At 41.1% G+C, this 13,452-nt stretch overlaps 1 protein-coding gene across 1 annotated transcript in view; it reads right to left on the bottom strand.

The window, feature by feature from the left end:
* Positions 1–10,500, bottom strand: part of LOC125298622 (zinc finger protein 658B-like) — a 34,379-nt gene extending 23,879 nt beyond the window's left edge. The window contains exons 1-3 of the mRNA XM_048249429.1: positions 10,376–10,500; positions 8,669–9,649; positions 8,368–8,563 (exon numbers count right to left, since the gene is read on the bottom strand). Coding sequence (XP_048105386.1) covers positions 8,382–8,563; positions 8,669–9,649; positions 10,376–10,481 — 1,269 coding nt within the window. The 5' untranslated portion in view covers positions 10,482–10,500 and the 3' untranslated portion in view covers positions 8,368–8,381. Of the gene's footprint in view, positions 8,564–8,668; positions 9,650–10,375 lie in introns of the transcript that reaches the window.
* Positions 10,501–13,452: the final 2,952 nt, after the last annotated feature.

Genomic DNA, 13,452 nt, shown 5'->3' with positions numbered 1-13,452 from the left:
GAGCTACATCTGTGCCAAATTTTAGATGGATTCGTGCGAAATTACCTATGTACGGAAGCTTATTGCTGCCACACTAAAAGAAATAAAAAGGCTCAGTATTATGTAATTATGTGAAAAGTTTCTTGTTATAACAATATCTTTTTCACGTTTTAACAAGATATGTATCACCTTATTACATGAAATTATCACGTTATTTCATGATAAGGATATTTTCACGTTATAACATGAAAATATCATGTTATTTCAAGATATGATTTTTTCACGTTTTTACAAGATATTTAATTTCAAGGCATTTAATATAACAGAAAACGTTCAAGTTTTCCAGTCAAATCAAGTTTATTTAATGCATTTCATACAGAAAGGTGATTAAATGTGCTTTACATAAACAAAAGCAAACAGTAATAGCTAATAAAAGCACAGAAGGGCAATTGTCAAATAATTTCAAATTGAGAACACAGATATGGTCTCTCCTCTAAATGGATCCTCTGATGTACCTGGAAATTAGAAATCATTTAATGACATTTAACAATAAAAGACTCTCTACAGAAGGACTACCGTGTATGGATCCTCTGGTGCGTCTTGAGATGAACTGCCTGAGTAAAATTCTTTCCACAATCTGAACAGTGATATGGCTTTTCTCCCGTATGCATCATCTGGTGTGTCTTGAGAGAACTCCGTACACTGAAGGACTTACCACATGTAGTGCACAGATATGGCTTTTCCCCAGTATGGATCCTGTGGTGAAACTTGAGATCACTTGCCTTAATAAAAGTCTTTCCACACTCTAAACAATGATATGGCTTTTGTCCAGTATGGATCTTCAGGTGTGTATTTAGATAAGCCAACTGAGTAAAAGTCTTTCCACAATCTGAACACTGATATGACTTTTCTCCAGTATGGAACTTCTGGTATGTCTTGAGAGTGCTGCTTTGACTGAATGACTTACCACATGTAGTGCATATTCCACAATCTGAACAGTTATGAGACTTTTCCCCAGTATGGATTTTCTGGTGTATCTTGAGAGTAGACAACTGATTAAAAGTATTTCCACAATCTGAACAGTGATATGACTTTTCCCCAGTGTGGATTTTCTGGTGTCCCTTGAGGTGACTGCTTTGCCTGAAGTACTTGCCACATATAGTGCATATATATGGCTTTTCCACATTATGGATCCTCTGGTGAGTCTTGAAGTGACCCTCATCACTAAAAGTCTTTCCACAGTCTGAGCACCAATATGGCTTTTCCCCAGTATGGATCCTCTGATGAGTCTTGAGTTTACTTGCATGAATAAAAGTCTTACCACACTCTGAACAATGATATGGCTTTTCTCCAGTATGTGTTCTCTGATGGACAGTAAGAGCTGAGATTGTTCTGAAAGTCTTTTCACACTCTGAACAATGATATGGTTTTTCTCCAGTATGGATCCTCTGGTGTACCTTGAGACACAATGCCAGGGCAAAAGTCTTTCCACAATCTGAACACTGATATGGCTTTTGTCCTGTATGGATCATCAGATGTGCCTTGAGATGACCTGCCTGGGTAAAAGCTTTCCCACAATCTGACACTCAAACACTGAAATGGCTTTATTCTAGTATGTGTTCTCTGATGGATAGTGAGTTTTGCGCTGTTTTGAAACCCTTCCCACATGTAGTACACAGATATGGCTTTTGTCCAGTTCGGGTTGTCTGATGCAGGTTGAGATCTGACCCCCTCTTGAAACTCTTCCCATTTGCGATCCTTTCAACAACTGTAACATAAGAAAAATTATTAACACATATAATCTCTTCCTCTTCCTACAGCAATATCTTTCCCCACTTAGTGATTTAGAGTAAAAGTGTCTATCTAGAGATGGTATGAGAATGTCAAAACAGACACAGTTAAGAGCAGAGGACCATGTGTTAAAGATGGTAAAATGCATTCTATGATTTAAATATCCCCATGAAATATGAAATAAATTCATCACACCCATGTTTTTCTAACTTTTAAAAATCGAACTTGTAGGAGAGAAATCATGGTCATTATCTCTTTGAGGCACATTGTGTTAAGATTATTTTTCTCATTTTGGCAAGTAGCCGTATGATAAGGGGTCATGTATTGGAAAATAAGCCACACTGATCACATGATCAAAACTGATCATATGTCCCACTCCCAACCATACCTGCCAACATTGATCTTAGAAAATAAAAGAGTTTTGGCGACAAAACAGAGTTGATATAGCAAGACGGTTAAACGTGATGGTCTGAAGTAACCTATTCTCACAGTCAAAAAGACAACCATATCACAAAAAACTAATTCTCAAACAGCTAATCAACAATAATCCCACAGGCAAATGTGCTTGTTTTCTTGATAATTTATTGCATGTTAAATACAATGTTGTTAACAGGAGGCACTAATACATGAAGTCAGATGCAGGAGACAACAAGTGTAACAGACAGCAAATATCGTGCAATGATTTAAGTATTCCCACAAAATCTAATAAAACTAGATGTACCGCATAGCGGTACAAAATATGACCGCCGCTCAGTCCTGTACATCCATTCCGCGAAAATAAATCACACTTCAATTTGTCTCCATATTTTACTCCATCCCCACTCTTGAAACTTTTGTGTGAAATGTGTCGCTAGACTGCTCATACACATTTTAACGGGCCAAAGTTGAAGAGCTTTTGTCCGTTATTGTTCGTGCAAATTTAGGCTGATTCATGTTCCCTTGTATTGTGTAACTGAGGTCCATGGCTAGTCTGGCTTTCATCAGACCAAGCTCAATCTTTTAAGAAATCAAAAAATAAATAGCGGGCAGATCAGGCTGGGTTCACCCAGCCTAGTCCAAAGGCACCCGATATTGTTTAATTTTCAGATAGAGATATACACGCTCTGGCTATATGCAAAAATGCATTAGGGAGTTATGACAAAACTGCAACTAACAAACTAGATCCTAATAGAAAGCTGTTAGCTTCCCTAAGCTACAGGTAGGATTATAAGGTAGGCCTATTTACAACAGAAATTGTCAATAGGCTATGCTGGCTTACACAAATAAAATCTCCTTTGGAAACCAATGGCTTACTTACTTACAGTATCAAGCGTGCTTAAACTGCCATATCGTGGCTTAAAAAGTTGTAATAACATTCACGCAGCTCCATGAGTCAAGGAAAGCGCGAATGAAGTAGACACTTCTAAATGGGACCCACTACACAGTAGCTTAAGGTGTGTTGCTAAAAGCAGCCATAATGAAATGAAGGTGTCATTGTTTGGATACTTCACACACACGTGCTTTTTAATTTCACAGACTACAACTACCAAGCTGGAATCAAAGCACATCGATTCCCCTCTCACACCCTGCACGCACTTAAAACAAAATAAACAGGCGTCTCAGTCTCACGCATGTATAGGCAAAACTGTATCAGACCGGTGTAACGTTGGTAAATCTTCCATTGCACAGAATGATTTTGTAGCACGTGCAATAAATGACAGTCGAAAGATACAAACAGTGCTGCTATCAATTTGCTTGGTATAACCGCATTTATAGTTTTCTACAAATGCAATCAATCAAATGGGCCTCCATCACTCAACCAACGCTTAACGGTAACATTACCTAGGTCCTTATTGATATTACAAGATTAACGTACCTGCAGTAAAAACCAAGCATGTCCGATAAACATCCTCAGATTTATTTCGGCTTCAAGAAGAAATGGGAATTACACTTTATGTGAACATCGTCCTGTCCTTATTAGATGTTCGCTGCGGTAAATTACAGTCCTTGTAGGAAGTGTCCATTGTTTTTCCCCAACCCACTTTTAACTTCCAACAAAATTACGTCTCACTGCAACGATGCGCCATCTAGTGGACAAACGACTACTTATCGCCAATGCTGAAAATGCAGCCATGATGATGATGATGAATATTTATTTTGGCTTTTGTTTTGATCCTACTGAATTTGTAATTATGTATCGGCTGTTCTAATACCGATAGTATGTGGGTGCCTGTGTGTGTGCATGTTTATATGTGTGCACCGCCATTTACAGGCCAATGAGTGTACAGTCACTAAATGTACACATAACCTAATTTTTTTAGACCCCCCCATGGATGAAATTCTACGAAACTTGGCATACCCCCAGACCCCCAGAGAATACCAGGTCAATCATACACATAAAATTTGGTGCAGTTCTGAACATCTTAACTGAAGATAGGGGCGATTAAAGCAGAATAATATTGCATTTTCATTTTTTACCGGGGCAAATCCCAAATGAGCCAGGTTGATGTGGGCCCTTGAGACCAACATACCATAAAAGAGAACTGTGTCTGCCCACAGAGAACTGTGTCTGCCCTACCCTCCTTTCGGGGGTCCAGTCCAGCGGGGGGGCTGCAGATCAAAACGAAAAATGACGGTTCCATGCTATCCATGTGGGGTACATGCCCACCAAGTTTTGTGTACCCCGGTCTTTCAGTGTCCCGGAATCCTTGTTGGTGTATCGCCACTAAATGTACACATAAGTTATTTTATTGTAGGGCCCCCATTGACCGAAAGTACACAAAACTTGGCATGCATTCGGAGGGTGTCATAATGATCCTACACTTTTAATTTTGTGCAGTTTTGACCTTGTCAGCCAGAGATATTGTGATGAAAACACCTAATTTTTTTGCTTTTATATTTTTTTAACTAGGTGGCGCTATACATGAAATAAGTGGTAATGGGATGGGTTGACATGCCCCTTAAGACCAACATACAAAAAAAGGTGGACCTCCTAGTCCCTACGGTTCTCGAGATATTCACAGAAAACTATCTCTGGCCACCTACAGGCCAGTTGGTGTATAGTAACATAAATTAATTTATTGTGTGGCCCCCCATGAACGGAATTCCACAAAACTTGGCGTGCATACAGAGGGTGTCATAATGATCCTACACTTCCAATTTCGTGCAGTTTTGACTATGTTAGGTCACAGATACCTTCAATTACACCACCTCATTTTTACTTTTTTGTTTAACTAGGTGGCGCTATACATGAAATGAGTGGTTATGGAATGGGTTGACATGGCCCCTGAGATCAACATACAAAAAAAAATGGTCCTCCTAAACCCTACGGTTTTCGAGATATTCACAGAAAAACTGTGTCTGCCCTACCCTCCTTTTCGGGGGTCCAATTCAGCTGGGGGGGCTACAGATCAAAACGAAAAACGATGGTTCCATGCTATCCATGTGGGGTTACATGTCCACCAAGTTTCGTGTACCCGGTCTTTCAGTGTCCCGAATCATTGACGGAAATTTGGGCATGCGAAAAAAAAAAAAAAAAAAAAAAAAAAAAAAATCTGACTAAACCTACATGACCACCGCTTCGCTGCGCGGCGGTCATAATAATGTTTATAACTAAGAACCCCTTTCCCTAATACAAACATTTAAGCTTCTTACATGTAGTTGAGGAGACATCCTGGTCATATTCTCCAGAATCAGAATCGTTTTCCTCTGTAGTTTCCTCTGGTGTGAAATCCATTTCTCTGTAGGTAGAGGATGTATGTGTCTCAGTCCTACAGTTATTTTCCAATACAGTCATATCTTCCAATTTACTGGTCAAAATATGTTTTTGGAGGAAATAATCAAACTCCTCTTTGATATCCTTCTTTCCTGGTATTAGTGGTTCTCTCAAACTTCCCTTCAGTTTAAAGATAACAAAATGTACAGTATGTATCTAACCAAAGAACTGTATAGTTGTCCTTGTGATGACATACACCTACACTCTGTACTTCCACAGCATACCTGTGACCACCACTCTCTGAGAGTGAGAGACCTTTATCTGACCTGTTGGCATCCTGGAGTCCATTTTACCCAATCAGCTGCAAGAATACAGTATTTGCATTACAAATGATGATGACAAATCATTATTGGTTAGACAATTATGATGATACTCAGGTGGGCATGTCTATGGATTAACCTGCCCACAGACCACAAAGGAGTGTATATGGGATTGGGGTGGAGGTGTGAACTGATTGGTGATGGGGATAGGAGACTGCAGATGGGGGTGGGATGGAGTAGTGTGAACTGAGTAATGAGGAGACAGCACTCAAAAAAAATCCTCCATAGAAATGCATGGGGTTAGTTTGTAACGCAGTTGTCTACACATATCACACCCCTTCCGCAGCAAAATGTCGACATGTGAATACATTGAGCCAATCAATCATGTGCTGTGTTGTGAATACATTGAGCCAATAATGTGGTGAAGACATAGTGGCAAACATGTGTCAATGTTGTGTCATTGCCGCTGGAGCAGGATTGGTGTCATGAAGCCTTGCCCACGCGCATTAGGTGGCATCGTAAAAATTCCGCCGCCATATTGCTGGGAGCAGCACCTTTATTGTCTGTGGGCAACACTTTTATGCAATCACAGACACCTGTCTGATTTCCAGTCAGTCACATGCTCCTCCATTGGCCTCCAGTGATTGTTGTCCCCACCAAGATGGCGGCGCTATTTACATTCTGGAGCCCAATGCTTATCTAGCTTTCTAATATCTATGGGATCCCCCCCCCCCCCATCGTCATGTGGCTTGGCAGATTTGCAGTGGCCATGAAAACTCACACCTCCCTAGTCTGTTCCTTAGTTTACCATGTGCACCTTTCCCCAGATGGATGAGGGCTTATGCATTTTAATCTTATATTAGTGTTATCTTTTTTTCTTTTTTTAAAGTAATTCATAATTAATAAACGAGTCATTTCCTTCCTCCACCCACTCTGGAAAGAGATACAGACGCAATAAAAAACAGCACGAACAGACTGAAGAACACCCTGGGCCAGTGGACCTCTGACATAGCAGCTGCAATATTTAAATAATGCATGTGCAATATCTACAACAAGTGCAATAATTATCCCATGTGCAGTGCATTGTCTTCCCTCTCTCTAACGTTTAACCTATTTTCTAAAACTGATAGTTCCGGTCCTTGATTGTGATTGGCTGAATCACGTTCGATGCTGTTGTAAAATCCAGCATAAACATACACCTTGACCGCATTGCTGTTAAAGAATGTGTTTGTGTTGTATGTATGCTGCTGCTAAGACCTTGAATTTCCCCTGGGGATCAATAAAGTATCTATCTATCTATCTATCTATCTATCTATCATTTCAGCTAAGGGGGTTTTAGGCATTCCGCTTGCGCGTTGTGCCTAACAACGCCCCTTAGCTGTTGTAGAATCAGTGTAACCTACGGCCTCCCGGGGCTTATTGCTTAATTAAATGTATTGATTTATGACAATGTCACTTTCACTTTTTCGCTGTGTTTTTATTGCATTGTTTACCATATATGAACCGTTTCATGTAGCAACCCCAATTTCATTGCACAGGTAACTGACAATAAAGTCTGTCGATCTATCTAACCTAATTAATCTGCTTCTAGATAGATAGATAGATAGATAGATATTTTATTGATCCCCATTTTCCCAATCCATTTAGCCCAGTTCAATGCCCAGCCAGCTCCATTCAAACTTAGCCATGTATACAGTTGTATAAATTATATCATTGTCTTCTAATGACAATAACTAAAGAGTATGGGAAGGGATATCATGTGTCTGGTCACTGCTCACACATCTGATGGTCCTCAGGTGACCACAGCTCAAACTCCAGAAACTCTAGATGGGGGGGTGGAGGTATGAACTGAGAGGTGATGGGGTAGGAGAGGATGGGGGGGTGAACTGGGGGTGTGGGGGGTGAACTGAGGGGTGATGGGGTAGGAGAGGATGGGGGGGGGAACTGAGAGGTGATGGGGGGGTGAACTGAGAGGTGATGGGGTAGGAGAGGATGGGAGGGTGGGGGTATGAACTAAGAGGTGATGGGGTAGGAGAGGATGGGGGTGGAGGTGTGAACTGAGAGGTGATGGGGTAGGATAGGAGAGGATGGGGGTGAACTGAGGGGTGATGGGGTAGGAGAGGATGGGGGGTGAACTAAGAGGTGATGGGGTAGGAGAGGATGGGGGTGGGGGTATGAACTAAGAGGTGATGGGGTAGGAGAGGATGGGAGGGTGGGGGTGTGAACTGAGGGGTGATGGGGTAGGACAAGATAAGAGGGTAAGAGTAATGTGGTGTCCTAGAGAATGTTCCCTCCGCCAAGCTTTTCATATGTATGTTTGTGGTTTATAAAGTATTTACTGTTCATGTATAAATAAATAACATAACCATTTTCTGCACTAATCTCAGTACAGCCCTAGAACAAAATCATAACTAGGAATTCATTCATCAAACATTTTAATATAAAACATGCAGGGAAAAACAGGATGAAAACAGCATGCTTTGGTCCCCACTATGGACCTTTAGCCTGTGGAGAGGTTATAACTACATAGGAACTCACAATCAAACATGTTTTAATGTAGACATGTAGTAAAAACAGCATGCTTTGACCTTTGCCCACTATGGACCTTTAATCCGCAGAGTAGCTGGGTAGATCAAAAATGTCTTTTCACAGTCTGAGCACCAATATGGCTTTTGCCCAGTATGCATCCTCTGGTGACTCTTGAGATCACCCACCTGAGTAAATCTCTTCCCACAATCTGAACAATGTTTTGACTTTTCCCCAGTATGGATCTTGTGGTGTCTGTGTGTAATTTAAAGGTGTGTCTTTAGATTACCCAGAGTAAAAGACTTTCCACAATCTGAACAATGTTATGACTTTTCCCCAGTATGTGTTCTCTTCTGATGGACCGTAAGAGCTGAGCTTGTTCTGAAAATCTTTTCACACTCTGAACAATGATAGGGCTTTTCTCCAGTATGTATCCTCTGGTGTACCTTGAGACCAAATGCCAGAGTAAAAGTCTTTCCACAATCTGAACAGTGATATGGCTTTTCTCCAGTATGGAACTTCTGGTGTGTCTTGAGAGCGCTGCTTTGACTGAAGGACTTACCACATGTAGTGCACAGATATGGCTTTTCCCCAGTATGGATCCTCTGATGGGCAGTACGGTCGCTGCTGGTTCTGAAACTCTTCCCACAAGTAGCACACTGATAGGACTTTTCCCCAGTATGGATTTTCTGGTGTCCCTTCAGGTGATTGATTTGCCTGAAGGACTTACCACATGTAGTGCACAGATATGGCTTTTCTCTAGTATGGGTTTTCTGATGGAGAGCGAGGTCCCTGTTGGTTCTGAAACTCTTCCCACATGTAACACACCGATAGGACTTTTCCCCAGTATGGATTTTCTGGTGTCCCTTCAGGTGATTGATTTGCCTGAAGGACTTACCACATGTAGTGCACAGATATGGCTTTTCCCCAGTATGGATCCTCTGGTGAACCTTGAGTTCACTTGTCTTAATAAAAGTCTTTCCACACTCTGAACAATGACACGGCTTTACTCCAGTATGTGTTCTCTGGTGGGTAGTAAGGGCTGAGCTTGTTCTGAAAGACTTTCCACACTCTGAACAATGACACGGCTTTACTCCAGTATGTGTTCTCTGGTGGGTAGTAAGGGCTGAGTTTGTTCTGAAAGTCTTTCCACACTCTGAACAATGATATGGCTTTTCTCCAGTATGGATCCTCTGGTGTACCTTGAGACCCGATGTCTGGGTAAAAGTCTTTCCACAATCTGAACAGTGATATGGCTTCTGTCCAGTATGTGTTGTCTGATGTGGGTTGAGATCTGACCCCATCTTGAAACTCTTCCCATTTGCGATCCCTTCAACAACTGTAAAATAAGAAAATGATTAAAACATAATCTCTCCCTCCTCCTACAGCAATGAAAATGTTATCTTTTTCCACATAGTGATTTAGAGTAAAAGTGTCTAGCTGGTATGTGAAGGTCAACACAGGTACAGATACATGAAGTCAAGAGCAGAGGACCATGTGTTAAAGATAAAGGTAAAATGCATCCTATGATTTAAATATTCTCATAAAATGTGTGATAAAGAATATGAAGAATCCATCACACCCATAATTTTCTAATACAAAGTTTTAAGAATCAAACTTGTAGGAGAGAAGTCATCATGGTCATTTTCTCTTTGAGGCACATCTCGTTTTGGCAAGTAGCCGTATAATAAGAGGGGTCATGTATTGGAAAATAAGTCACGGCCATATTGCAGGATGTGACTGTCCTGTGTGTAGGCTGTAGCCAATAACTTATACGGCAGTCTGAAGAGATCTGAGGCACGCTGATCACATGATCAAAACTGATCATATGTCCCAACCATACCAGTCAAGTAACCTATTCTCACAGTCGATAAGCAGCCATGTTCCACACACCAACACAAAACTAATTTTCAAGACCTAATTTTGTCAGTCAAACAGCTAATCAACAATAATCCCACAGATCAATCGAGTAATCAACTATGAAAGTATACAGGTAATCGCTACTTGCGGCCCTAATGTGTGCGTGCGTGTGTGTGCTTGCGTGCGTGTGCTTCTAGTTCCTTACTGGTCTCGGGCTGTTCTGCATCTCCATTGGTCTGCATCTGCAGGTCCGTCCCTCGCTGTCCTTGTGGTCTACAACAGTCCACCAGCACCACTGATACCCTTTTCATCTGGGCCAGAGACACGGGCTCTGTAGGGCAAGGCAATTAAAAATTAAGTTGGGCCAGATTTTCAAACCAAGAAATTGAGCTGGGTGAGACATTTTCAGTGGCTGGTAGGATAAGCATCAGATATAATGACACATTTTACATTTTAAACACAAATTAATGTAGGCCTATTGAAAAACAGGTAGCCTGATTTTTTTTCCTTCCGATTTCTGTCACATTGGACACAGGCACATCAAAAACAGCATCAAACTTTTTTGTGCTTGTAAACAGTCACTCTGAGCACTGAGCACACTCTGACACTTTCAAACTGTTCATAAATTCATGTTGGTGGAATTGTTGTTTGTTTATTCAGAGTGCGCAATGACATTGAAGGGACAGAGTGTGACGTCAGACAAACTGAAAACAACGGCAGACAGTGTTTGAGATAGAGATAGAGAAATTACAGCTTTGAGGAAATAGGTCAGATTACGGATTTATCTAGCCTACTCCGCTGCGCGTTGGGGAGTTCTTTGCCTCTAGCCTCTAAAAACGTAAACGGTTTCCCATGTTGTTAGTCGCTTTGGTTAAAATGCGTCAGGTAAATGTAATGTAATGTAAATTAATGAACATTGCTACGCTAAGCACACGCTAAGTGTGTCAGTCTGTAGGTGAGTAGGCTACTAGGGATTTGGAAAGACTCACAAAATGTTTCTTTCTCTCGCAAAACTACAGGTTGAGCCACTCAGAGGTCTCCTCTAGGCCGCATCTGGCCCACAGGCCGCCAATTGAATAGCCCTGCTGTAGAGGATGGGTCAGTTTTGAATTTGACTACAGTGCAACTGTTGAAGCATCAATTGTATGTTGGAGCATAAATACTTCAAAAAAATTGCTTGTGAAACCCAATGGTTATTAATCTTATACTGATACAAACATCAAGTTGGTATTGCTTTTCATATATAAAAAAAAAACATACCAAGACCTTTTTGAAATCATTTGAAACTAATAAGAGTTTGACTTAATTTTAAGACATCTCACCAAAACAAATTTGGTTAACACACTAAGAGGCAAATGTGCTTGTTTTGTTGATAGTTGTGTCTATTTATGTTGCATTTTAAATACAATGTTGCTAACAGGAGGCACTGATACATGAAGTATTCCCACAAAATCTAATATAAACAATGTTAATAACTAAGAACCCATCCAGGTTTCCCTAATACAAACATTTAAGCTTCTTACTTGTAGTTGAGGAGTCATCCTGGTCATATTCTCCGGAATCAGAATTGTTTTCCTCTATAATTTCCACTGGTGTGAAATCCATTTCTCTGTAGGTAGAGGATGTTTGTGTCTCAGTCCTACAGTTATTTTCCAATAGAGTCCTATCTTCCAATTTACTGGCCAAAATATGTTTATGGAGGAAATAACCAAACTCCTCTTCTTTGATATCCTTCTTGCCTGGTATTACTGGTTCTCTCAAACTTCCCTTCAGTTTAAAGATAACAAAATGTACAGTATGTATCTAACCAAAGAACTGTATAGTTGTCCTTGTGATGACATACACCTACACTCTGTACTTCCACAGCATTCCTGTGACCACCACTCTCTGCTATAAGACCTTTATCTGACCTGTTGGCATCCTGGAGTCCATTTTACCCAATCAGCTGCAAGAATACAGTATTTGCATTACAAAGGCCAGACAGACCACAAAGGAGTGTATATGGGAGTGGGGTGGAGGTGTGAACTGAGTGGTGATGGGGGTAGGAGACTGCAGATGGGGGTGGGGTGGATTAGTGTGAACTGAGCATATCCAGAGACTTTCTAATGAGGAGACACAGCACTCCTGTGCAATCCTCCATATAAATGCATGGGGCTAGTTTGTAACGCCAATATGGCCGTTACGACACATATCACACCCCTTCCGCAGCAAAATGTCGATATGTGAATACATTGAGCCAATCAATCATGTGCTGTGTTGTGAATACATTGAGCCAATAATGTGGTGAAGACATAGTGCCAAACATGTGTTGTGATCTTGCCGCTGCAGTAAAACAAGTAAAAGTTCCAAAGGGATTTCCCTTAGATATTAGAAAGCTAGATACCGCATTGTCTGTCGAGTTCTATTAGGTGGCATCGTAAATGCCGCCGCCATATTGCTTGGAGCGGCACCTTTATTGTCTGTGGGCAACACTTTTATGCAATCAGAGACACCTGTCTGATTTCCAGTCAGAGTCACATGCACCTCCATTGGCCTCCAGTGATTGTTGCCCCCACCAAGATGGCGGCGCTATTTACTTACGTTCTGGAGCCCAATGCTTATCTAGCTTTCTAATATCTATGGGATTTCCTCCCCATCGGCATGTGGCTTGGCAGATTTGCAGTGGCCATGAAAACTCACACCTCCCTAGTCCGTTCCTTAGTTTACCATGTGCACCTTTCCCCAGATGGATGAGGGCTTATGCATTTTAATCTTATATTAGTGTTATCTTTTTTTCTTTTTTAAAGTAATTCATAATTAATAAACAAGTAATTTCCTTACTCCACCCACACACCACCTGCTCACCCTGCTGCGCTCTGGAAAGAGATACAGACACAATAAAAAACAGCGAGAACAGACTGAAGAACACCCTGGGCCAGTGGACCTCTGACATAGCAGCTGCAATACTTAAATAATGCATGTGCAATATCTACAAGTGCAATAAGTATCCCATGTGCAGTGCACTGTCTTCCCTCTCTCTAACGTTTAACCTATTTTCTAAGACTGATAGTTCCGGTCCTTGTTTGTGATTGGCTGAATCATGTTCGATGCTGTTGTAAAATCCAGCATAAACATACACCTTGACCGCATTTCAGCTAAGGGGGTTTTAGGCATTCTGCTTGCGCGTCGTGCCTAACAACGCCCCTTAGCTGTTGTAGAATCAGTGTAACCTACAGCCTTACGGGGCTTGTTGCTTAATTAAATGTCTTGATTTATGACAATGCCACTTTCACTTTTTCGCTG

The sequence above is a fragment of the Alosa alosa genome, chromosome 7, assembly GCF_017589495.1.
Source record: "Alosa alosa isolate M-15738 ecotype Scorff River chromosome 7, AALO_Geno_1.1, whole genome shotgun sequence".
NCBI classification, from domain to species: domain Eukaryota; kingdom Metazoa; phylum Chordata; class Actinopteri; order Clupeiformes; family Clupeidae; genus Alosa; species Alosa alosa.
The sequence above is the reverse complement of the archived record's forward strand: the minus strand, read 5'-3'. Positions and strand labels throughout refer to the sequence as shown.